The following is a 27,267-nucleotide window of genomic DNA, read 5'->3' as shown; positions in this document are numbered from 1 at the left end:
AGCTCATCCGGGAGCCAAGGAGGCAGGCAGGCAGGCAGGCAGAGCAAGCCACCCGCCGGCCCTTGCGCCAAGCCTGCCTTGCTTTCCCTTCCTTCCTTCCTCTCCTTTGGAAAGCGAAAGTGAGCAGCGTCCCGTTTTCCTCCCCTTTCCTTCCTTCCTCCCTCTCTCCCTCAAAGGCAAGCCGAGGGGCCGGGCTTCTGTTCTCCTCCTTCGCTGGGAGAAGGAGGCTTGCCAGGAAGGAGCAGCAAAGGCGGAGGAGCGGCCCTGGTCTGGGCTTCTTTCTTTCTGCTTGCCTGCCTGCCTTGGAGACCCCTCAGCCGCAGCCATGAGGAAGCTCTGCCTGGGCACGGCGGGGGTCCTGGCCATGACCCTCCTCATCGCCAGCGTGGCCCTCCTCGCCGCCCGCGTCCTCCAGAAAGTGGTCGAGCTCCAGGTCAAGCAGGTGAGGAGGAGAAGCAAGGCACCCCTACCCCACTGGAGGTGGTCTCTTACATGGGTTCCCATTGTGTTGCTGCAGGGTTTTCGGCTGTATGGCCATGTTCTAGACAAGAGTTCTTTCTCCCACCCTGGACATTATTCCACAGATACATAAACCCCAGTTGTCTAGTTTCCAACAGACCTCACAACCTCTGAGGATGGCTGCCATAGATGCAGGTGAAACGTCAGGGGAGAATGCTTCTAGGACAGTGTTTCTCAACCTGGGGGTCGGGACCCCTGAGGGGGTCGCGAGGGGCTGTCAAAGGGGTCACCAGAGATCATCAGATAACAGTATTTTCTGTTGGTCATGGGGATTCCATGTGGGAAGTTTGACCCAATTCTATCATTGGTGGAATTCAGAATATTCTTTGATTGTAATGAATTATAAATCCCAACAACTACAACTCCCAAATGTCAAGGTCTATTTTCCCCAGACTCCATCTGTGTTCACATTTGGGCATATCGAGTATTTGTGCCAAGTTTGGTCCAGAGCCATCATTGCGTGAGTCCACAGTGCTCTCTGGATATAGGTGAACTACAACTCCCAAACTCAAGGTCAATGCTCACCAAACCCTTCCAGTGTTTTCTGTTGGCATGGGAGTTCTGTGTGCCCAATTTGATTCAATTCCATTGCTGGTGGAGTTCACAATACTCTTTGATTATAGGCGAACTATAAATCCCAGCAACTACAACTCCCAAATGACAAACTCAACCTCACCAGTATTCATATTTGGGTGTATTGAGTATTTGTGCCAAATTTGTTCCAGTGAATGAAAATGCATCCTGCATATCGGATATTTACATTATGATTTATAACAGTAGTAAAATGACTGTTATGAAGTAGCAACGAAAACAATGTTATGGTTGGGGATCACCACAACATGAGGAACTGGATTAAGGGGTCACGGCATTAGGAAGGTTGAGAACTACTGTTCTAGAACATGCCCATACAGCCCGAAAAACCTACACAACCCAGTGGTTTCGGCCATGAAAGCCTTCGACAAGGCTTTCTTTGTGTCTTCTTTCAGAGTGGAAGGGGGTCAGAGCAGGTGGCCTTGGGGTTTTTTGAGAGACCCACCTCCAAGGCAACCTTACATCTGCAGACTCCTTCCTTGAGTCTGTCCCTTGAAGGTGGTCCTTGGGGGCATCTACAACAGGCACGGGCACACTTAGGCCCTCCAGGTATTTTGGACTTCAACTTCTACAATTCACTAACTGAAGGTGTTCCCTTGTATGGGCTTTGATTGTGTCTTCCTGCAGGGTGGAATGGGGTCAGACTGGGTGGCCTTGGGGGTTTCTTCTCTGAGAGACCAACCTCCAAGGCAACCTTTCATCTGCAGACTCCTTTCTTGAGTCTGTCACTTGAAGGTGGTCCTTGGGAGCATCTACAACAGGCATGGGCAAACTTGGGCCCTCCAGGTGTTTTGGACTTCCATCTGAGATTCCATCTGAACATGAGGAAGAACTTCCTGATTGTGAGAGCCGTTCAGCAGTGGAACTCTCTGCCCCGAAGTGTGGTGGAGGCTCCTTCTTTGGAGGTTTTTAAACAGAGGCTAGATGGCCATCTGTCAGAGGTGGTTTGAATGCAATATTCCTGCTTCCTGGCAGGGAGTTGGACTGGATGGTCCATGAGGTCTCTTCCAACTCTTTGATTCTATGATTCTATTCCTACAATTCACTAACTGGAGGTGCTCTCTTGCATGGACTTCAGGGCAGAATGAGGTCAGACTGAGTGGCCTTGGGGGGTTACTTTTCTAAGAGATCTACCTCCAAAGCAACCTGACATCAGCAGACTCCTTCCTTGAGTCTATCCCTTTGAAGGTGGTCCTTGGGAGCATCTGCACCAGGCATGGGCAAACTTCGGCCCTACAGGTGTTTTGGACTTCAACTCTTACAATTCACTAACTGGAGGTGTTCTCTTGCATGGGATTCAATTGTGTCTTCCTGCAGGGCGGAATGGGGTCAGCCTGGGTGGCCTTGGGGGTTTCTTCTCTGGGAGACCTACCTTGAAGGCTGCAGACTCCTTCCTTGAGTCTGTCCCTTTGAAGGTGGTCCTTGGGAGCATCTACACCAGGCAGGGGCAAACTTGGTGCTTTGGACTTCAGGTGCTTTGGACTTCAGCTCCTCCAGTTCACTAACTGGAGATGTTGCTTTGCATGGGCTTCGATGGTGTCTTACTGCAGGGTGGAATGGGGTCGGACCTTCTTCCATGAAAGACCAACCTCCAAGGCACCTTGACATCAGCAGCCCCAGCTTCCTTGTGTCTGTTCCTTTGAAGGTGGTCCTTGGGAGCATCTACACCAGGCATGGGCAAACTTGGGCCCTCCAGGTGTTTTGGACTTTAACTCCTACAGTTCATTAACTGGAGGTGTTCCCTTGTATGGGCTTTGATTGTGTCTTCCTGCAGGGCGGAATGGTGTTGGACCAGGTGGCCTTGGGGGTTTCTTCTCTGAGAGGCCTACCTTGAAGGCAACATTACATCTGCAGACTCCTTCCTTGAGTCTGTCCCTTTGAAGGTGGTCCTTGGGAGCATCTATACCAGGCATGGTTGAACTTGACCCCTCCAGGTTTTTTGGACTTCAATCCCCATAGTTCCTAACATTGCAAGCATTAGGTGAAAGCTGGATTGGAACACATGTGTCTTCCTGCAGGGCAGAATGGGGTCAGACTGGGTGGCCTTGGGGTTTCTTCTCTGAGAGATCTACCTTCAAAGCAGGACCATACAGTTAAAGGAGATCTTTGTTGTTGTGTGCCTTCAAGTCATTTCAGATCAATAGTACTTACTTAGGCAATCCCTCGTAACCCAAGGATGATGATCCTCCAAGTGTAGTGTCTTGGCAGTGGGTCCGTAGGTGTCTGTAGAGCCCTATTCTTGACCCGCATGTTCTCCTGCAGTGAGGACATTGGTTTCCAGGTGGAAGGTGGGTCCAGTTAGTGTTTGCCTGATGTGCCTTCCTCTTGGCATGTTTTTCTCTTTCGCCCTCCATTCCTGCCTCTTCAAATTCCACAGCACTGCTGGTCACAGCTGACCTCCACTTAGAGTGCGTAGGGGTCAGGGCTTCCCAATTCTCAGTGTCTATTCCATAGAGAATAGTAACTGCTTTGGGAGATGGTGAAGAAGCATTTGGACAACGTGGCCAGTCCAGTGGAGTTGATGGCATAGGAGCATCTTTGCTTCTTCCAGCACACTGACATTTGTTTGTCTGTCTTCCCAAGAGATTTGCAGGATTTTTCAGAGGCAATGCTGATGGAATCATTCCAGGAGTTGAGAGTCACATCTGTAGACAGTCCAGGTTTCGCAGGCATATAGCAGGGTTGGGAGGACAATAGCTTAATAAACAACCACCTTGGTATCCCTTCAGATGTCCCGATCCTCAAACACTGAAACCGAGATTGCAGTTTTACAACGTCTTTTGCCTTCTCTGCCAAAGCCTGCCAGTGCCTAATCAAACTATAATTCCCAGGGTTCCCTGTACTCATGCTATAATGAGGATTCTCCATTGTTTACTGCTGTCAAGTTGAATTAGGCCGACCTCATGAATGAAAGAGAGACCTCCAAGGGTATATCTACACTGTAGAATTAATGTTTGACTTATTAAGCATTGTCACCTTCTTTTAGCCAGTCATGCCTTTGCATAACATAACCAACAGTTATGGTTCTTCCTTGAATTAACCTGTCATCTTTCATCTTTGCTACATACTTCTTCCCAGTATTGTTTCCATCTCTTTATTTTTCCTATAATGTGTTTATCTGTGGTCATAAAAGCAGCATTTCTGCTCTTGTCTTAAATTTCCTTTTGATTTCTCAAATCTTACAGAAGAGGTATCTGTAAGATTTGCTGTCAACTTCTGTTTCTCCACATTTATTATAATAGTTCTTGTCCTTGCATACAAGTTGCTGAACAAGGACCTGGCTCTATCTCTGTCACCTTTGCTTCTCATCTGTGGACGAATTTTGTCTGTGATCCTTTGAGGCTTCTCTTTCCGTGTTGTCGAAGGCTTTCATGGCTGAAATCACTGGGTTGTTGTGAGTTTTCCAGACTGTGTGGCCTTGTTCCAGAAGCATTCTTTCCTGACATTTTGCCTGCATCTGTGGCAAGCATCTGCAAAAGTTTGGAAAGTAGGCATGTGGGGGTTATATATCTGGAATATTCAGGGCAGGATAAAAGAACTCTTGTGTGTTCGAGGATGCCTGCCATAGATGCAGGCGAGATGTCAGGAAATAATGCTTCTGGAACATGGCCATACAGCCCGGAAAACTCACAGCAACTCAGGGCCCTTCCACACAGTCATATAACCCAGAATATCAAGGCAGAAAATCCCACAATATCTGCTTATCTGAGTCCACACTGTCATATATTCAACTTCAAAGTGGATATTGTAGGATTTTATTCAGCTGTGTGGAGGGGGCCCCAGTTTCTCTTTCTGTTTGACTCCTCCAGTGTAAACTGTGACACAATACACATCATGGTTGCAGTTATTATTACTTTAATGCAGATTACCTACTGTGGCCATTTACTTGGGAATAATCCCAATTAGCTGGTGTTTCTTATTGAACACAAGCCGTCTCCTGCCACGCATTGCTGTAGCCCATTCTGTGTATATGTGTTTTGTGTGTGTATATATGTGTGTGTGTGTGTGTGTATATATATGTGTGTGTGTGTGTGATTTTGCGTTGTAATGCTGTTTTTGTTTCTTGGCTGTTTAAGTCTTTTCTGCTGTGTTTATCAGTGTTTTTTATGAGTGATGGTCCCTTGTTGGCTTGATAGGTGTATTGTTTCCAAATTTGGTCTCAATTCATCCAGTAGTTTTTGAGTTATGTTAATCCCACAAACGAACATTACATTTTTATTGATATAGATCAGCGGTCCTCAAACTAAGGCCCACGGGCCGAATACGGCCCTCCAAGGTCATTTACCCGGCCCTCGCTCAGGGTCAGCCTAAGTCTGAAATGACTTGAAAGCACACAACAACTACAACAATCCTGTCTCATCAGGCAAAATCAGGCCTACACTTCCCATTGAAATATTAAGTTTTTATTTGTTAAAATTGTTCTTCATTTTAATTATTGTATTGTTGTATGTGTTTTTTGCACTACAAATAAGATAGGAATTCATTCATATTTTTTTCAAATTATAATCCGGCCCTCCAACAGTTTGAGGGACTGTAACCTAGCCCTCTGTTTAAAAAGTTTGAGGACCCCTGATATAGATACTGGCAGTCCCCTGCCACATGTTGCTGTGGCCCAGTCTGTGTACATGTGTTTTGTGTATGTATATGTGTGTGTATATATTTGTGTATATGTGTATATATGTCGATTTGTACATATGTTGTAATGTATTATTATTATTATTATTATTATTATTATTATCTTTATTTGTACCCCGCTAGCATCTCCCGAAGGACTCGATGCGGCTTACACAGGCCGAAGCCTCAAAACACAATACAATAGAAAACATAACACAACAATAACAAAGCAAATCAAAACAATAAGCAAAATAACGACAATGGCAGTACATCAAGACATTATTAAAACTGGTTCGGCCGGCGCAATGGGGTACAAGGGTTAAAAGTGCTGAAATGGCAGGAGGCACGTAGGATTAAAAGTGTGGTGTGCAGCGACGATTAGTTATGCTAAGGTGCTACTAGGACTTGGGGTGGGGATTCCTAGTCTGAGAAGGCACAACGGAACAGCCAAGTTTTTAAATTCCTTCTGAAAACATATATATATATATATATATATATATATATGGATTTTTAAGTCTCTTCTGCTGTGTTTTTCACTGTTTTTATGGGTGATTGTCACTTGTTGGCCTGATGGGTGTATTGTGTCTAAATTTGGTGTCAATTCACCCAGTGGTTTTTGAGTTACGTTAATCCCACAAACGAACATTACATTTTTATTTATACTGATGGGTAAGATTATGGTAGTTTTTATATGACTGAGTTTATCACAACGTAGGCATTGGCTGTTTATGGGTGGATATTGAAGCGTTGGCTGCAAAAAGGCAGAGAATGTGTCTTTTGGTGTTTCAGTATGTTTTGCAAGATTGCCTTCTCCCATCCACAGAATGATTGGGTTAGCAAAGCAGTAACCATTTAAACTGCATTTTCTTAGAAACTAGTGCCCCTTCCTCATTACAACAGCAACTTTCTTTTGATGTATAACCCCATCTGACTCTCCATATGTTTAACATATGGATTGTGGAACATACGGAGTTCAACAACCCTTAAGCATTGCTGCCTAAAATTGATAGGAGTTACAGTCAAACCACTTCTGGAGGGTGGCACACTCCCTATCCCTAATGCATGGCATACTTCCCACTGCTCCTTATCCTAAAATCTGGATTGCACAATGTGTACTTTACCTGATTTTTCATCGCTGTTACCCAATGCTCGATGACAGGCAAGGAAATACGTGTTCTCACTCCATTGAAGAGGACCTCCTTTGAAGTTAAGCCAATACATATTGAAAAGCTCTCGTCCCTGATGTTTCTAGGGTGGGCCTTGCAAGTGTGAAATTATCCTAAGAGCCTGCATTCTGTTGGTATTGCTTTCAAGTCAAGAAAAGTGTTGTTATTTGTGCTCAGAAGTCTAGTTTGTCTGCTTTCCCATAAATCTCATGCAGAATAGCAGTTAAATGTCTTAAACAGAGAGAAGGCCAACAGTCGTTCCCAACCTGTGGTCTGTGGACCACCAGTGGTCCCCAATAACAAAAATACGGTCTGCGGCCTCACCATTACTACACAGTTGCCTGCAAACAAAGGTAATGAGAGCAACTGGTCTCGTGAAACCCTCTTATAGTGCCGAGGCAATGGGGATGTTGGGAGGGGAGAGTCTGACTACCCATGAAAGATTACTATTACCACATCAGCTCTAGATTATTAAATATGGTTTTCTGTGGGTGAGCAGATGGTGACTACGATATGGTATATGTTCTGAATCAGAAACTAGAGCTGATGTAGTCTATCCAATGCAATTTCCTTAATCAGCACCCCAAATAACTAAAGCGAATCTAAAGTTGACCAAAAAATAATTTGTCATTCTTTTGGTAATAATGTTGAAGAGTAGTCCCTGGTCAAAAAAAAAAAAAAAGCCTAGGAACCACTAGGCCAATGCAATATCAAAGACTTCCTCACACTTCAGATGTCATTAAGAAAGCCAATCTCTGTGATTCTCTCTGAAACAGGAACAAGCCAAACCAGACTGCTTTCCCAGACTTCTGGAGACTGTTTACATCACACATACCATGGGTTCTGCATCCATAGCTTCAACCCACATTTTGGAGTGGGCGTTTAGACTTCTTGGGCAGAGATATCTAGCATCTCATCAAACTATAAATCCCACAATTCAGTTGGATGTTGCTGTGACAGTTACAGTGGAATTACAGTGCAGTAATTTCATAATGTATGTGAAAGGTCTGTAAATACTAAATGTTACAATGAACAGGTTGACATGCTTTCAAGATGAAGGCTATGTCTGTGTAGTAGCAGCTGCAGCAATCATAAATTGTAGATGGGGCAACGCTTCATTTGATGTTGGACTTTGTTCCCATAACATTGCACAGTTGCTCTTATCCTTCGCTTCAACTGAGATAAAACTCAGTGGGTGTTAGGATGAGTCAAACTCCTGTCTGGGAAGCATGGACTTGACTTACCCATTTGTGGCAGAAGACCAGGGGAAAATAAAAATAAAACAACCAAGGCTCTGCCAGTATATTTATCATTTTATAGCCCATTTATTATGTAACACTATTCAAATATAATTGATTCAATGATAAAACATAGCATTGAATCAATTAGGTTAGCTTATTTGTTTAAGTATCTGTATGACATGATTAGCATATTTCCCAAGTGTTGTCTTGGTTCAGAGAGGCTTCTATTCCCTTGCTTTTGTTCCTTCTTTCTCTTTCCCTTCCTTCGTTTTTCCTTCTTCCCTTTCCTTCTCTTTCCTTTTCCCTTCTTTTTCTCTTCCCTGCTTTCCTTCCTCCCCTATCCTTTCTCCCTTCTCCAGCTCTGAGAGGGTCTCCCTTACAATGTTACAACATGCCTCTCTTTGGGTTGTTGTAGGTTTTTTCGGGCTATATGGCCATGGACTAGAGGCATTTTCTCCTGATGTTTCACCCGCATCTATGGCAAGCATTCTCAGAGGTAGTGAGGTCTGTTGGAACTAGGAAAAAAGGGTTTATATATCTGTGGAATGACCAGGGTGGGGCAAAGGACTCTTGTCTGCTGGAGCTAGGAGGGGGAGCCAGGATCGGCTGCCACATGGTCCCATAATGGACAAAAAATGTGACAGCTGAGCCCTTACCGCAACGGCCATTCGGTCAAGCCGACCACTCTGAATCTGTGCCCAAGCCTACTAAATTATGTAGTCTTCTAACTCCATCTCACCACCTGGAAAGTCTTTGCAAGCTACAGCAGCAAACCAATTACAAACCAATTACCAAACCAAGGACATCTAATCACCTCTCAACAAAAGTTTGCTCCAGGTACTGTCAGGCCATTATATGCTAATCAAGGTGGTTAGTTGAAACATTCACACCTAGCTCCAGCAGACAAGAGTCCTTTGTCCCACCCTGGTCATTCCACAGATATATAAACCCTTTTTCCTAGTTCCAACAGACCTCACTACCTCTGAGGATGTGTGCCATAGATGCAGGCGAAACGTCAGGAGAGAATGCCTCTAGACCATGGCCATATAGCCTGAAAAAACCTACAACAACCCAGTGATTCCGGCCATGAAAGCCTTCGACAATACATGCCTCTCTTTGTTTCTCTTTCCTCTCTTCCCCTCACCTTTCTTTCTCAGTGACATCACAGAGAGCGCCATCACCTAGCAGCTTAATCCTCACCTAGCAATAGGTAATCTAGTGACATCACAGATGGCCACTTCACCTAGCAGACAGGCATACTGTACTTTGATGTTTATATATACAGTATAGATAACTTTTCAAAGATACAGCCTTCAATAGTGGTTTACAAAATATGACACAAGGTGTGTGTAGTATAACCAAAAGAAACAGTACAATGCAGTGATCTGAGTAATGGAGTAGTACTCTGGAGACCAGCGTTCAAATCTCAACTCAGCCATAAAACCCACTTGGTGACCCCTGGACGTGATAGGTTTGCAGTAAGGTAGAAACACCTTCAAGGACCGCAGCAACAAAAACAGGAAGAATAACATGTACATTCCAACACCATCCTACCACATTCTTGAGATGGTAATTTCTCATACTGTAACCAAGTTACTTACAATAAATGAATATTTTTTCTTTTATCACCTGGCAAACCTGATAGTCCTTTCTACTTCCTGAACTGCAAGATCATTGCCTCATTGTGCATTGCTGTATTCTGGATTGTGTAGGTTGATTTGTAAGTGGGGTCTCTATTTCTGGCCAGAGATTGTGTTTACTAACTATGCTTGTGAGGTTGTTGCCTCACCAAGTGAATGAGGAACGAAGGAAAGGTACTGAATTTCTTTCTGTTCTGGTGACATTTTTTTCCCATGCCAGGAGTGACTTTGAGAAAGTGCAAGTCGCTTCTGGTGTGAGAGAATTGGCCATCTGCAAGGACGTTGCCCAGGGGACATCTGTATGTTTGATGTTTTACCATCCTGTGGGAGGCTTCTCTGTTGTCCATGCATGGGGAGCTAGAGCTGAGCTTGGAGCTCATCTCGCTCCCTGGATTCGAATTGCCAACCTTATTACAATGCTGACAGCTTCTTGGCAGGAGGTTGGACTGGATGACCCACGAGGTCTATGAATCTATGTTTCTGTATAGCTCATTGCACTTTCATAATGTGCGCAGATATTGACTGAGAAATATTTCACAAGAACTTTATAGCTTTGGAGAACAGTTTGTGCCTCAATAGGGGAGATCTAGTGGGGAAAATGGGTGTTGAAAGGGTCATGCATTCCCTTCTTCTGCAATATTTTATTTTCCTGTTTTCAGGATTTTGCTTACACAGACTACATAAATGGAGGTTGTGGTGTGCCGTTCCATCCTTGGTTCTCAGTCACTCACTTGTCAGAAGTCTTCAAGTAAACCTGAATATTGATTTCCAGGAATATAGTAGTTTGTTTGAAGCATAGCTATTTCCTTTGATTATATGTAATAACTGGCCTTCTGTCATTCTGCTTGTTGTGGCATGCGTGTTGCCACGCTTTGATGAGTATCAGAAGCATCCTGCCATTCTCCCAACAAAAAGTGGGCGGACATCATGCTTGAGATTCCTCCTTAGCTTTCTTCAGTTTGGGATGCTCAGAACCTGATCTTCTGTCCAAAGTCTGGATAAATAAGGGTGTACCCAGATTACGTGTAACCGCAAATTGCTTTCCTAGTCAGGAACTGGAACCAGCGTTTGGAGCCAATTCAAGTTAAGAGGTATCTCCAGCCTGCCAAGTTTGCGTGCCACATAAAACAATGGTTATCTCAGGCAGAGTTTGAAAGTTAAATTTTTATAAACGATATCTCCCAGATTTCCCCAGTCAACAATAGCCTTCAGAATGGCCAACAAAAACTAACTCTTTAAAGCAGTATTTGTCAACCTGGGGGTCAGGACCCCAGGGGAGGTCGTTAGGGGGTGTCAGAGGGGTCACCAAAGACCATCAGAAAACAGTATTTTCTGTTGTTCGGGGGTTCTTGGTGGGGTTCAGAATGCTCTTTGATTGTAGGTGAACTATAAATCCCAGCAACGACAACTCCCAAATGTCAAGGTCTATTTTCTGCAATCCCCACCAGTGTTGGGATTTGGGGATATTGAGTATTTGTGCCAAGTTTTGTCCAGCTCCATCATTGTTTGAGTCCACAGTGCTCTCTGGATGTAGGTGAACTACAACTCCAAAACTCAAGGTCAGTGCCCACCAAACCCTTCCAGTATTTTCTGTTGGTCATGGGAGTTCTGTGTGTCAAGTTTGGTTCAATTCCATTGTTGGTGGAGTTCAGAATTCTCTATGATTGTAGGTTAACTATAAATCCCAGCAACTATAAGTCCCAAATGACAAAATCAATACCCCCCCCCCAAAAAAAACCCCTCCAGTATTCAAATTTAGGTGTATCGGGTATGTGTACCAAATTTGGCCCAGTGAATGAAAATACATCCTATATATCAGATATTTATATATCTGTATATCAGATCCTGTGTATCAGATATTCCTAACTATAATTTTGCTACTGTTATAAATCGTATATTTACATTACGATTTATAACAGTAGCAAAATTACAGTAACAAAATTCGTTGCTAGGAAGTAGCAACGAAAATAATTTTATGGTTGGGTGTCACCACAACATGAAGATATGTAATAAGGGGTTGCGGCATTAGGATGGTTGAGAAACATTGGTTTAAAGCTTTAATTTTTGGATGGATTAATAATTTTAAAAGGATTCTACTTTTCACAGTAGCTATGGACCAGGATAATGGTAACCAGAGCTATCATTAAAGTCATTTGGGTTTTTACCCAGGGCTTTGTGAAAAGATTGAGAAAGAGAGAATGAGGTGAAATGAAAGCAGCAGGTCCTCCTGATCTTACACCGTGATTTGGCATTTGCCTCCAATCCTGTCTGAACAAGGCCATAAGGAGAGCATCATCAAGGCTGTATGTTTGTTGGATTGTATTATATGCTGCTTTTTCATAGCTTCTCTTTTGCTAGTAGAGATTTTGCATTTTTGAGAACTCTGTTAAATGTTGTGATCCATTGCATCTTAGAAGCATATATCGTACTTTTTTTTGTCGTGTCAGGAGCAACCGCTCCTGTTGTGAGAGAATTATAGTACTGGGTTTACTCATGTGTAAGTCTAGAAATGTTCATGAAGAAGTCAACCTAAAAAACCAGGTTGACTTATCCATGGGTCAGTGTAAATACAGTGCGTTAACTATTATCCAAAAAGGAATCATCCTCTTCTCTGAGTTGAGTGGAGAAAAGTGAGAGTTTAATCTATCCCAAGAGAAACTACAAGAAGTACTAATCTACTCTACTGTCTTCACTATGGTGCTACTTCTGGCTTTTTCGAATTTTCCGGGCAGGAAAATCGTAGTGATGGCTGACGGTGGGCAAGGTGGCCTTACGAAATCACTGACACCTTCTCTCTCCATGAAATGGCCCTCAATATATCCACCGATCATATAGAACGCCATAATTTTGGCCTTAAAAACCTGCCCTTGACGTACACATGAGGTCAGTTTATACCTGAGTATATACAGTAAATATTGCTTCATTGTAACTGCATTAAGGCATATGTTTCTGCAGTGGATCTGTGGCTCCCCATCCCATCCCAAGTGCGAGGCCATGGGAGAAGCCTCCCACAAGGATGGTAAAACATCAAAAAGATATCCGTGCGTCCCCTGAGCAACGTCCTTGTAGACGGCCAATTCTTTCAACCAGAAGCGACTTGCAGTTTCTCAAGTCGCTCCTGACATGAAAAAAAAATCCCATTCTCTACATCTTTAGCTTGCACTGGCTTCCAAAGTTACAAGTGTATGCTTCAGTATTTGGGAGTAAATCCCACTGAACTCAGACGGATGTCTGAGTAAATATGCCCAGAGTTGTGTACTTGTAGCTTAGTGTGTCCAGTCTACAGATGAGTATCATGAAATGCTGCAGAGTCCTGAAACCAAATCAAGGGTGAACTTTTCCCAGGAAAGATACTTGCTTTATTTGCACTTGAGCTCTGAGTTGCTCTAATTTAAGTATACTTTTGGGCAAGGTGTGTTTCATGTGGGCAAAATATGAAGCCCAACCCAGTTGGACACGTTTTTCTTCTTGCAAGACTGAGCGCTTGCTGGGGTTTATTCCTCGTTTGGAAATTAAATGTATTATGGTTTCATGAATTCTTTCTCCATGTCAGATCAAGCAGCAGATCTAATGCATCCCTCCTTGCCAGATTCAAATGCTAACCAAGGACGTCCACCTTTGCACTCTCACCTTCTTTAGACTTTGGCTGCTAACTATGGTCCAATTTTCCATTTTTTCCTGCTTACTTTACTTATTTAGGTGACCCTCGTAGCCCAAGGATGATGGCCCTCCAAGTGTAGTGTCATGGCGGTGGGTCCATAGGTGGTCGTGGAGTCCTATTCTCAATCCATATGTTCTCCCGTAGTGAGGACATCGGTTTCCAGGTGGAAGGCGGTTCTGGTCAGGGTTGGCTTGATGGATCTTCCTCTTGGCACATTTCTCCCTTTCACCCACCATTCGTGCCTCTTCAAATTCTACAGCACTGCTGGTCACAGCTGATCTCCAGTCAGAACGCTCAAGGGCCAGGGCTTCCCAGTTCTCAGTGTCTATGCCAGTTTTTAAGGTTGGCTTTAAGACCATCTTTAAATCTCTTTTCCTGTCCACTAACATTCTGTTTTCCGTTCTTGAGTTGGGAGTATAGCTACTTCTTTGAGAGACAGTGATCAGGCCTTCAGACAACATGGCCAGTCCAGCAGAGTTGATGGTGCATGAGCACCACTTCAGTGCTGGTGGACTTTGCTTCTTCCTGCTATCCATGTTCAATTTTCCATTTTTTCCTGCATCTTGTTAAGAAAGAGGTATTTCAGGTTTCTCATCCCCTAAATGTAATTTTGGAATTGATTAGTGCAGATAAATGGCTGCTGAAGTCCACAGAGGAGAAAAAAAAAGAATTGAAAATAGGTCATTATCCTCCTGAGCTTGTGTTGATTTGGTGTGCCCTGACAAGCGATCTTTTGAGTCCTGCAGAACTTTGCATCTTCTTTGGACATTCATCAGAAGTGAAGAAATTGTCTGTTGTCATAGGCTGGATCTACACTGCCATATAATCCAGTTTCTGAATCCCGATTACTTGCTTTGAACTGGATTATATGAGTCTACATCACCACATAATCCAAACAAATAATCTGGATTCAGACACTGGATTATATCTAAATAGGGCCTTATTCATAACATGGAAATTTGGATGAGATTTGCAGACTTGTTGAGATTAGCCAATTCTTGGGACTGGAGCTCTCTAAATGTGAATCTTAAACCTGGAAATCTCAAGATTTCCAAGGTTGGGACCATGGCAGTTTACTTGGAATCATAGCATTATCATTCTCTTGCTTGGAATAAGTTCCAGATGCGATTGGATTGCAGATCCAATATTTCCCAACTGTTAGCTGGGGAGACTGGGAGTTGCAGTTGAAAAACATTTGAGGAGGAGGTCTCCCAATTTTCAATCTATGGTGTAGTCTTGATTATGTTAACATTGATTCTGTTGTTCTGATGTGCTTTTTGACCAATCTGGCTTTGCAAACATGTAATCATTAATAGAATTGTCAAAAACTATTGTTCTCGTATCTCACTGCTGTCTGTCTATAGGGAGCACACAAAGCATCTCCATTGTCTTCCAATAAGTTTCCGGTCTCAATTCAAAGTGCAGGTTACCTATAAAGCTGTAAATGGTTCGGGCCTTGCCTGTCTTTGTGACCGCATCCCCCTCTATTTTTGTTGTTGTTGTTGTGTCAGGAGCGACTTGAGAAACTTCTGGTGTGAGAGAATTGGCCATCTGCAAGGACATTGCCCAGGGAACACCTGGATGATTTGATTTTTTTTAATCATCCTTGTGGGAGGCTTCTCTCATGTTCCCGCATGAGGAGCTGGAGCTGATAGAGGGAGCTCGTCCGCCTCTCCCCGGATTCGAAAGTGCGACCTGTCGGTCTTCAGTCCTGCCGGCACAGGGGTTTAACCCACTGCGCAACCAGGGGCTCCGATCCCTCTCCATGAAATTGCATGAGTGTTAAGATATGCCGGGGAGGCCCTCCTCTCAGTCCCGCCACCATCACAAACACGGTTGGTGGGCATGAGGGAGAAAGAGAGCCTTTTATTGGTGCCCCCCCCCCCGGCTTTGGAACGCCCTTCCCAGGGAGAATAGGCAAGCCCCCACACTGTCCTCCTTCCATAGAGATCTGAAGACTTGGATGTTTAAACAAGCCTTTGAGAATGCCTAGCCCAGTGCATTGTTTCTCAACCTGGGGGTCGGGACCCCTGGGGGGGGGTCGCGAGTGGGTGTCAGAGGGGTCGCCAAAGACCATCAGAAAACACATGACCAACAGAATACACTGTGTATGGGAAGTTTGGCCTAATTGTACCATTGGTGGGCTTCAGAATGCTCTTTGATTGCAGGTAAACAATAAATTCCAGCAACTACAACTCCTAATTGTCAAGGTCTATTTTCCCCAAACTCCACCAGTGTTCACATTTGGGCATATTGATTATTTGTGCCATGTTTGGTCCAGATACATCATTGTTTGAGTTCACAGTGCTCTTTGGATGTAGGTGAACTACAGCTCCCAAACTCAAGGTCAATGCCCACCAAACCCTTTCAGTATTTTGTGTTGGTCATGGAAGTTCTATGTGTCATGTTTGGTTGAGTTCTGAATGCTTTTTGATTGTAGGTGAACTATAAATCCCAGCAAGTACAAGTCCCAAATGACAAAATCAATCCCCCCAACCCCACCAATATTCAAATTTGAGCGTATCGGGTATTTGTGCCCAATTTGGTCCAGTGAATGGAAATACATCCTGCATATGAGATATTTACATGACGATCCATAACAGTAGCAAAATTACAGTTATGAAGTAGCAACAAAAATAATTTTATGATGGGGGGGGGGGTCACCACAACATGAGGAACTGTCTTAAGGGATCCCGGCATTAGGAAGGTAGAGAAACACTGGTCTAGCCCCAATGGTCTGCAAACAATGACACAGCAGTGCACTTTCATCCCGTGCCCTTGTTCCTTAGCTACATTTTGCACTATCCCATTCCCTTGTTCTTGTTTACAGTCGTGTCATGTCTTACGATAGCTCTCACCATAGGTTATTGGGCGTTGTTCTGAGTTTTAGATGGTTGTTTTATATGCTATATGTTTTACTTTATTATATTTGTACTGTGTGTCTATTTTATACTCTGTTTTAGGCACTTTGTACCATTCGTTAGCTGCCCCAAGTCACTTTGGGGAGATGGAGACGGGGTACAAGAATAAAATTATTATTATTATTATTATTATTATTATTATTATTATTATTTTGCCTACACCTATGATTATACATGAATGGATCGTGTCATTTAGAGATGTGGAAACCCTACCCTAAAAGAAAAACACTTGAAAAATATGGGGAAATACCAACTTTTCTCTCAATACCTTTTCTGCCCAAAACTTTGCTCGAGAATATTTTCCTGGTTGGAAAAGCAAAGGTCCAGAAGGAGAAAAAAATGGGAAATATATTTTTCCCTCATTTTTTCTTCCACCTTTTCTCTCTCCTCCTTGAAAAATTGGAAGGAAATACTTGTAAGACTGGGTTGTTGTAGGTTTTTTCGGGCTATATGGCCATGTTCTAGAGCAGGCATGGGGAACCTTCGGCCCTCCAGGTGTGGTGGACTTCAACTCCCACAATTCCTTGAGGCCAAGGTAAGCCTTTGGGGCGAATGTCGAGCCTCAAGGAATTGTGGGAGTTGAAGTCCACCACACCTGGAGGGCCGAAGGTTCCTGACCCCTGTTCTAGAGGCATTTTCTCCTGATGTTTCGCCTGCATCTACGGCAAGCAGAGGTAGTGAGACCTGACTACCTCTGAGGATGCTTGCCATAGATGCAGGCGAAACGTCAGGAGAAAATGCCTCTAGAACATGGCCATATAGCCCGGAAAAACCTACAACAACCCAGTGATTCCGGCCATGAAAGCCTTCGACAATACACTTGTAAGACTGTCACACCAGATTATTTCAGTTCCTGGTTTTGTTTGCCTTTTCTCACTTCTTTTTTTTTTGGGGAGGGAAACAATTATGTCTGTTTGATGATGTGAAAGCAAAATACTCCCCCTCCCCTTCCCCATGTTATGCATGTTTACGATTTCTTCCAATTTTTTTTCCTGCTTTTTTCTTGGTTTGCAAAACCAAAGAGGTTCATTCCAGGTCATATGTTTCCCACGGTTCAAGAACCTGTGACTGCATTTATAGCACAAAATACAATTTTACAATATATTTGGTTTGGTATTACTGTTTAAACTGTACTTTTAATATGCCAGTTTTGATCATTTTATGACAAGTGATATTATACATAGTGCGTCTTATTTTTCTAAAGCAACAAAGTGAAATGTACGAATACCATACGTTTTCCAACTCTTCTCTACTCCCAACAGATTAAAATGCTTTCCTCCTTCCCCTGGGGCTTCAAAATAACCCAGAATGTTTACATTTCTAGTGTCCTTTCGTGCATATGATGGAAGTGGACTCACCCACATCATGTTCGTCTTCCTGATAGTCCAAAAGTCCTTTTAGTGGAGGCTGTGTCAGTTTAACATGACGGTTGTTCTGGAAGTGAAATTATTGTATTTATTTACCACATTTGTACCTATCCTGCCCTTCTCAACCCCAAGGGAACTCAGGGCAGCTTTACAATACACAACAATTTGATGCCTTAACAAACAACAAGTAATAAAATAAACATACACATTAAAAATATAATTTTAAACCATATAAACATTTAAACAATTATTAAAAACCACACAATCCGTAATCATAGTCAAGGCCGCTCCAGTCATGATTACACATATTCCCTCTTCTCTTATCGCACTGTGTTTCTACCCAAAGACTTGGTCCCAGAGTCATGTCTTCCATTTCTTTCTAAAGGTCAGGAGGGAGGGGACTCCATTGGGGAGGGAGTTCCATAGTTGAGGGGCAACCACTGAGAAGGCCCTGTCCCTTGTCTTCACCAACCATGCCCCCGGTGGCGCAGTGGGTTAAACCCCTGTGCCAGCAGGACTGAAGACCGACAGGTTGAAGGTTCGAATCCGGGGAGAGGCGGATGACCTCCCTCTATCAGCTCCAGCTTCTCATGCGGGGACATGAGAGAAGCCTCCCACAAGGATGATAAAACATCAAATAATCCGGGCGTCCTCTGGGCAACGTCCTTGCAGACAGCCATTTCTCTCACACCAGAAGCGACTTGCAGTTTCTCAGGTCGCTCCTGATATAACAAAAAAACCCCAACAACCATGCCTGCAAAGGTGGTTGGACAAAGAGCAGGGCCTCCCCAGATGACCCCCAGAGGTGAGAAAGGCAATATATAAATACTGTAAATAAATAAATAATCTCTGATATGGTTAATAGGAGGAGATACATTTAGACAGATAAGCTGGGCCAGAACAGTTTAGGGCTTCATAGGTTAAAGCCAACACTTTGAATTGTGCTTGGTAGCAGACGGACATCCAGTGGAGCTGGTGTAACAGGGGAGTTGTATACTCCCTGTACGCCACTCCGGTGAGCAACCTGGATGCTGTCTGTTGAACTACTAGAAGCTTCCAAACAGGCTTCAAAGGCAGTCCCACATAGAGCACGTTTGGGATGTAACAAGATCAGGGAACACCATGTCCAAGACTGACTTCTCAAGGTACGGGCACAACTGGCACACAAGTTTTAATGTGCAAAGGCTCCCCTGGCCACCACCGAGACCTGGGGTTCCAGGCTCAGTGATGAGTCCAGGATCACTCCCAAGCTATAAACCTGTGATTTCAAGGGCACTGTAAGCCCACCCAGCACAGGCTGTAACCCGATGCCCTGTTTGGCCTTTCGGCTGACCAGAAGTACCTCTGTCTTGTCTGGATTCAATTTCAGTTTGTTCACCCTCATCCAGACCATCACAGCTGCCAAGCAGCAGTTCAGGACCTGAACAGCCTCCTTAGCAGCAGGTGGAAAAGGCGTGATAAGAGTTTAACACAATCTGTAAATGCAACTATATTAACAGATTGTAGTAAATGTAGTTGCATTTTGGGATAAAAAATGTACTACTTTGCCAAGTGTTGGTCAAAACTTATCATGTTTACAATTAGGTCAGTACATGCATTTAATGCATTGCTAAGTACTAATGGATGTGAGAAATAATTTTTCTGTGTGTGTAATTAGGATGCCAGGAAGGCAGATCCTGCGGGACCCTTCTCTTTCCATGCAATTTTTCTCTGTCCAAGGAATATGTGGGAGCTTTTGATAGTGTTTCCTGCACTTCCCAACAGAGCACAGCCCAGGGATGCATTTGCAGTTCGCCCCCACTTGCCATGATTCAATGCTATGGAATCCTGGGAGTTGTAGTTTGGTGAGGAATCAGCACTATTTGGCCGAGAAGGTTAAAGACCTTGCAAAACCACAACTACCACAATCCTATAGCATTGAACCATGGCGATTAAAGTAGTATCAAGCTTTTATTAGTTCCACAGTGTAGATGTGCCCCATGCTAAGCATGCAATATTGTGGTACTGAATGTGTAGGTTGTTTCCCTTTCCATGCACAATTTTATATTCTATGTCTTTTCTGAAAGTGTGTCATAACCGTTTGCCTTTTTGTTTTTCAGCAAATGGTGTTAAAAAACGGCTCAGAAGTTTTCGAAATGTGGGAAGAATCTCCACCACCGGTCTATATGCAGTTCTACTTTTTTAACTTGACCAACCCTTTAGAAGTGCTTCAAGGGGAAAAGCCATTAGTGCTGGAAGTTGGGCCATATACTTACAGGTATTTTTGTTTGCTTCCTACTCTGTGGCTGAGACAGCCTTTGAGGCGATGTTGTTTATTTGTTCAGTCGCTTCCAACTCTTCATGACCACATGGACCAGCCCACGCCAGAGCTCCCTGTTGGCCATGGCCACCCCCAGCTCCTTCAAGGTCAAGCCAGTCACTTCAAGGATACCATCCATCCATCTTGCCCTTGGTCGGCCCCTCTTCCTTTTTCCTTCCATTTTCCCCCAGCGTCATTGTCTTCTCTAAGCTTTCCTGTCTCCTCATTATTTGAGGCGATAGCCATTGGAATCTCCACAGGTGGTTCTTGAGATGTTTCCAGATATAACACTAACTTTTTGTTTACTCAAACAAGGAAGACAAGAGCTAACGAGTAACAAATTGATGAGATTCATATAGTAACAACATTCTTGGCCTCGTGAGTGTTAAAAAAGGATTGCTTGAGCAATGAGCCATCCAGATCCCCAGGTTCTGAATCCATGATTTCCATAGACCATGGATCATAGAATCATAGAGTTGGAAGAGACCTCATGGGCCATCCAGTCCAACCCCCTGCCAAGAAGCAGGAATATTGCATTCAAAGCACCCCTGACAGATGGCAATCCAGTCTCTGCTTAAAAGCCTCCAAAGAAGGAGCCTCCACCACACTCCGGGGCAGAGAGTTCCACTGCTGAACAGCTCTCGCAGTCAGGAAGTTCTTCCAAATGTTCAGATGGAATCTCCTTTCTTGTAGTTTGAAGCCATTGTTTTGTGTCCTAGTCTCCAGGGAAGCAGAAAACAAGCTTGCTCCCTCATCTCTGTGACTTCCTCTCACATATTTATACATTGCTATCATGTCTCCTCTCAGCCTTCTCTTCTTCAGGCTAAACATGCCCAGCTCTTTAAGCCGCTCCTCATAGGGCTTGTTCTCCAGACCCTGGATCATTTTAGTCGCCCTCCTCTGGAAACATTCCAGTTTGTCAATATCTCTTTTCAATTGTGGTGCCCAGAATTGGACACAATATTCCAGGTGTGGTCTAACCAAGGCAGAATAGAGGGGTAGCATTACTTCCCTAGATCTAGACACTATGCTCCTATTGATGCAGGCCAAAATCCCATTGGCTTTTTTGCTGCCACATGACATTGTTGGCTCATGTTTAACTTGTTGTCCACAAGGACTCCAAGATCTTTTTCACACGTACTGCTCTCGAGCCAGGCATCGTCCCCCATTCTGTATCTTTGCATTTCGTTTTTCCTGCCAAAGTGGAGTATCTTGCATTTGACACTGTTGAACTTCATTTTGTTAGTTTTGGCCCATCTCTCTAATCTGTCAAGATCGTTTTGAATCCTGCTCCTGTCCTCTGGAGTATTGGCTATCATCATATTAGTAAATGGCAGTGATATGAGCATGGTCATGCTCTTCTTCACTGCCTTTTGATAATATGGAGCATGATCATCCACTTTTTTTGTATTAACGCCAGATCCCATACCCAAACCTCCACAGAAATGTGTGGTGAAATCTCAAAGAGCTGGATATATTTGGAGCTATATTATTTGTGATCAGAGAGGAGCAGAGCTTGGAAGACATCCAATTTTTCGAATTATAAAAATCATATCCATCAGTGGTTATGCTGGCTGGGGATTGGGGGACCTGCGATCCAAAAAAGCACCTTTCCCTTCTATATGAACATTGAGAACTATGTGACTTAACTCAGAAACTTGACAAGCACCTGTTTTCTGCATTTTGGGTCAGTAAGTTCTTTGTTCGGTTGTTCAGAGATGGGGCAGATGTGTTGTGGTATTTTGTTAAAGAATTCAAACACAGTGTATTCGAAGGCTTTCATGGCTGGAATCACTGGGCTGCTATTAGTTTTCCTGGCTGTATGGCCATGTTCCAGAAGCATTATCTCCTGACATTTCACATCTATGGCAGGCATCCTCAGAGGTTGTAAGGATGTCTGCCATAGATCTGGGTGAAAGATTAGGAGAGAATGCTATTGGAACATGGCCATACAGCCTGGAAAACTAACAGCAACCCAATTCAGATACTGTTTGGGTCTGTCTTTTTCTGTCTTCTGGCACTTCCTTGGCACTAGTATAGTCCTGGGACAGGTTCCATAGAATTATATTTTTGGGGGATTGCAGAGTCAGGGGAAAAGCTGCAAAAGTAGTATGGTATAGTATAGTATAGGTTCGGGACCCGCCTACCTGCGTGACCGCATCTCTGTGTATGAACTCACATGATCTCTTTGTTCATCTGGAGAGGCCCTGCTCACGATCCCACCTGCATCGCAAGCGCGATTGGTGGGGACGAGGGATAGGGCCTTCTGGGTGGTGGCCCCTCGACTCTGGAACTCATTCCCCAAGGATATTAGATATGCCCCAACTCTGGCAGTCTTTAAGAGGAGCCTGAAAACGTGGTTGTTCCAGTGTGCCTTCCCAGAATAAGGAACCCTAAGCAACATGTCCCTAATCGTACTTTGATCTAGGATTGTCTGCTCGCCCCATTTCTCTCCAAATACCCATCCTAATCATATGTCAACTTGTCATGCCCAGTATTTTAAAATTTTAATTATTACATTTGGCCCTGCCATAGGTTTTTAATGCGTCATGGTATTATTGTTATTATTTATTGCTTTGTTTATGAGTTTTTTATTGTCTGTATTGCTGTGTTGTTTTATTGATGTAATCGGGCTCGGCCTCTTGTAAGCTACACCGAGTCCTCCGGGAGATGGTAGCGGGGTATAAATAAAGGTTTATTATTATTATATTATTATTATTGACTACTCCCAGAATCCCCCAACCACCTGGCCCCTGGTCATGTTGACTGGAAGTATTGGGATATGTAGTGTGGCATGGCATAGTGGTTTGAACATTGGGCTATGACTCTGGAGATAATGTTTGAATTTCTTCTCAATCCTGGAAACCTACTAGGTGACCTTGGGTAGGTGACATCCTCTCAACCTCAGAGGAAGGCAAAGGCAAATACCTCTCTGCACAAATCTTGCCAAGAAAAGCCTATAATAGGCTCACCTTAGGGTGAGCATAAGCCAGAGATGACCGGAAAACACACAGTGACAACAACAGAGTACAGAGAAGTAACAAATCTAAGCTCAGGGGCTATTTGACAAACTTGTGTAGGTCACCTTCCACTCACTGCTCTATATATTAAAGACTACAACAAGTTAGCTAATATATCCTTTCACAAAGGATTAACACTTCTGTCAGGATTATTTCTGTAAGTGCTCATGAAGCTCTTTTTAAAAACTAAATGTTCCTTTCCCTTTTTCTGCAGGGAGACCCGACCCCGAGTCGCAGTCCACATTTTAGACAATGACACAGAGGTCTCTTCTCTCAACCCAAAGACTTATTTCCTTGAACGGGAGATGTCTGTGGGAGATCCAGAAGTCGATCTGATCAGGACCGTGAATGTGCCTGCAGTGGTAAGTAAATCTTGAATAAGGTGCTGGTCTGGGCCCCCAGGTGGCGCAGTGGGTAAACCGCTGAACTTGCTGACCAAAAGGTAGGTGGTTCGAATCCGGGAAGCGGGGTGAGCTCCCGCTATTAGCCCCAGCTTCTGACAACCTAGCAGTTCAAAAACATGCAAATGTGAGTAGATCTTCTGAAGGAAGATAATGGTGCTCTGTGCAGTCATGCTGGCCACATAACCTTGGAAGCGTCTGTGGACAACACCGGCTTTTTGGCTTAGAAATGGAGATGAGCACCACCCCCCAGAGTCAGACATGACTAGACTGAATAAAAACCCTTTATTTTACTGGTCTCTTATCTTGGAAGGTGGGCTTTCATCCTGTGGCCTTAGGGCAGTCATTGTCATTCAGCCTTAATCTGCTTATGTGGCTCCCATGACCTGTAGCTCTTGGAGGCATTCAATGTGGGACACACAAATGCCCAAAGTTATCAGACTTTTGCTACCACTACTGCTTAATTTTCCAAGACCACCACTCTGGTGCTCAGGAAGCTAAAGCGAATAGGACTTTTTTGCGGGAAGCATGATGCTGCACACCAGTCAACCCTCATATATATCAGGGGTGGCCAACTGTAGATTATGGAGATGAAGTCGCTTTCCAGGAGACTTAGGACAAGATACCACTCTCCAAAAAACTGTCTGACTCTAAACACCCTCTAGAAAACAAGGGGGGCATATTTTGAGTTCTCAAGTGAGCATTTTGAACCAAAAAAAAGTTATGAAAAATATCGAAAACTTTCATTTTGGTACCTGCAGGGGTTCCTTACATGCTGGAAATGCCCCCATTAAGGGAATTTTTGCACATTTTGAAGCATATATGTTTTGGGGGGGAAAGATATAACATATAACAGAGTGACATTATCTTCGTGCAGCTTACTCACTGGATTCCATTTGATATGTTCATATTGTATGTTTTGTGTTAATATGTGTTTTCTGGCTGCTGTTTCAGGTTGCGATGAACCTAGCTACATCAACTCCCTTGCATTTACCTACAGAGATTTTGCTCCTCCTATATGAAGAAGAATTGTTCACAATACACACTGTACATGAGCTGTTGTGGGGTTACACGGACAAACTTCTCAATGCTTTACACAAATTCCGCCCCACTATTGATGCAGATTTTGGCTTTTTCAAAAAGGTGAGTTGCCTAACTTCCAAAGGTTGTGACTGGGTCCTTCCCTTTTGTTTCTTTCAGGAACAGTGAAAACATTCTCCTTCCAACTGACTGAATAAAAGTGTAAAAAAAATTAATTCTTCCTAGTGCCATTCTAACCAGTGCATTTTGCTTTGCATCCTTTAAGATCCTAGTCCCAATATAGATGGCTCTAAGATAAATCTGTCAAAATAATGAAATGCCTAAAAATTAATCATCAGAAACAAGCGATACCTGTTCGGACCTGATCCATCTAATTTGTTATTGTTAACTTGACTGACAGCAGTTTTATAAAGTTTAGAGAGGAGTCTTTCCTAAACATAATGGGATATTTTGGAGATTGAAGTTGGGACCTTCTGCATACAAGGCAGGTGCTCTTCTCCTAAACCAGACACGGGCAAACTTTCAAACTTGGTCCGCATGCTAGCACTCCGTGCTAAGAAGACTGGCTGCCTGGAGATGGAAGGAAAGAAGGGAAGGAGGAAGGAAAGAGAGAAGGAAGGAAGAATGAAAGGGAAGAAGGGAAGGATGGAATGAGAAAGAGGGAGGTAAGGAAGAGGGTGGAAGGGAAGGAGGAAAAAAGAAAGAGAGAAGGAAGGATGAAAAGTTGGAAGGAAAGGATGGAAGGAAGAAAGGGAAGGAGGAAGGAAAAAGGGAGGGATGAAGAGAAGGATGGAAGTAAGGAGAAAAAAAAGGGTGTAAGGGAAGGGAGGGAGATGAGGGAGGAAAGAGAGAGGAAGAAAAGACAAAAGGGAAGGAAGGAAAGACAAAAAGTTGGAAGGGAAGATTGGAAGGAAGAAAGGGAGGGAGGAAAAAGGAAGGGAGGGAGAAAGGATGGAAGGAAGGGAAGGAAGGAAGGAGAAGAAAGGACAAAAGGGTGGAAGGGAAGGGAGGGAGGGAGAAAGAGGGAGAGAGATAAGGGAGGGAGGAAAGAGAAGGAAGGAAAGACAAAAGGGAAGGAAGGAGGGAGAAAGGGAAAGAGGGAGGAAACAAGGAAGGAAGGAAGGAAGGAAAGACAAAAGGGAAGGAAGGAGGGAGAAAGAGGGAGAAAGGGAAAGAAGAAGGAAACAGGAAAGGGAGGGAGGGAGGGAGGGAGGGAGGGAGGAAAGAAGGAAGGAAGGAAGGAAGGAAGGAAGGAAGGAAGGAAGGAAGGAAGGAAGGAAGGAGAGACTAAAGGGTGGAAGGGAAGGAGGGAGGGAGAAAAAGAGAGGTTAGGGAGGGAGGGAGGGAGGGAAGGAAGGAAGGAAGGGGGAAGGAGAAAGGGAAGGATAGGATGGGGTGAGAGAGGAGGGCCTGAGAAAAAAAGCCCAAGGGGCCACATCCGGTCCCCAGGCCTGGGTTTGCCCATACTTCGCCTAAACTATGGCTTTCCTTCTTTCCAGCAAATCTTCCATTGCCACACAGTTGTGTAAGGCACCAGTAAGGCACTTTTAGCCACTTTTACGAACCAAACAAACAAACATATAATGAAAGCCCTCTCTTTGTCTCTCTCTGGATTTGTTTCTAGATGAATGGATCGGATGATGGTGAATACATCATGCTAAGTGGAAAGAAGAACTATCTTGACTTCACAAGGATTATCAAATGGAGAGGAAAAGAGTAATGTTCTTTTCTATCATTTTTCTTTGCTCAACCCAACTCATTACCAGGTTTCACATAGATATGTGAGACTGCTGATAATAGTGACCCTTATTATTCTAATGGATTGAAAGGACTGAGAAATAGGTACAAACCAGTGTTTCTCAACCTTCCTAATGCCACGACCCCTTAATACAGTTCCTCATGTCGTGGTGACACCTAACCATAACATTATTTTCATTGCTACTTCATAACTGTAATTTTGCTACTGTTATGAATCATAATGTAATCTGATATGCAGGATGTATTTTCATTCACTGGACCAAATTTGGCACAAATACCCAATAAGCCCACATTTGAATACTAGTGGGGCTGGGGGGACTGATTTTATAATTTGGGAGTTGTAGTTGCTGGGATTTATAGTTAACCTACAATTAAAGAGCATTCTGAACTCCAGCAACGATGGAATTGAACCAATCTGGGCACACAGAACTCCCATGACCAACAGACAATACTGGAAGGGTTTGGTGGGCATTGACCTTGAGTTTTGGAGTTGTAGTTCACCTACAACTAGAGAGCACTGTGGACTCAAACAATGATAGATTTAGACCAGTGGTTCTCAACCTGGGGTCCCCAGATGTTTTTGGCCTTCAACTCCCAGAAATCCTAGCAGCTGGCTGAGATTTCTGGGAGTTGGAGGCCAAAAACATCTGGGGACCCCAGGTTGAGAACCACTGATCTAGACCAAGCTTGGCATGGGTACTCAACATGCCCAAATGTGAACACTGGTGGAGTTTTGGGAAAATAGACATTGCCATTTGGGAGTTGTAGTTGCTGGGATTTATAGTTCACCTACAATCAAAGAGCATTCTGAACCCTGCCAATGATAGAATTGGGCCAAACTTTCCACACAGGACCCCCAGATCAACAGAAAAAATGGTCTTTTGCGACCCCTCTGACACCCTCCTCATGACCCCCACAAGGGTCCCGACCCCCAGGTTGAGAAAAACTGGTATAAACTGTACGCGAGGTCCTAAGTGGATAAGTGAAACAGTGGATAATTGAAACCATGATATTGGTTCTGTGGATAC

General features: G+C 43.8%; 1 protein-coding gene across 2 annotated transcripts in view; it reads left to right on the top strand.

Moving 5' to 3' along the window:
• Positions 1-27,267, top strand: part of SCARB2 (scavenger receptor class B member 2) — a 48,494-nt gene continuing 21,227 nt past the window's right edge. For both annotated transcript variants that reach the window (XM_060779375.2, XM_060779376.2), the window contains exons 1-5: positions 1-442; positions 19,820-19,977; positions 23,254-23,401; positions 24,395-24,583; positions 26,106-26,197. In XM_060779375.2, the coding sequence (XP_060635358.2) occupies positions 326-442; positions 19,820-19,977; positions 23,254-23,401; positions 24,395-24,583; positions 26,106-26,197 (704 nt within the window). In that variant the 5' untranslated portion in view covers positions 1-325. The remainder of the gene's footprint in view (positions 443-19,819; positions 19,978-23,253; positions 23,402-24,394; positions 24,584-26,105; positions 26,198-27,267) is intronic.

The sequence above is a fragment of the Anolis sagrei genome, chromosome 5, assembly GCF_037176765.1.
Source record: "Anolis sagrei isolate rAnoSag1 chromosome 5, rAnoSag1.mat, whole genome shotgun sequence".
NCBI classification, from domain to species: domain Eukaryota; kingdom Metazoa; phylum Chordata; class Lepidosauria; order Squamata; family Dactyloidae; genus Anolis; species Anolis sagrei.
The sequence above is the reverse complement of the archived record's forward strand: the minus strand, read 5'-3'. Positions and strand labels throughout refer to the sequence as shown.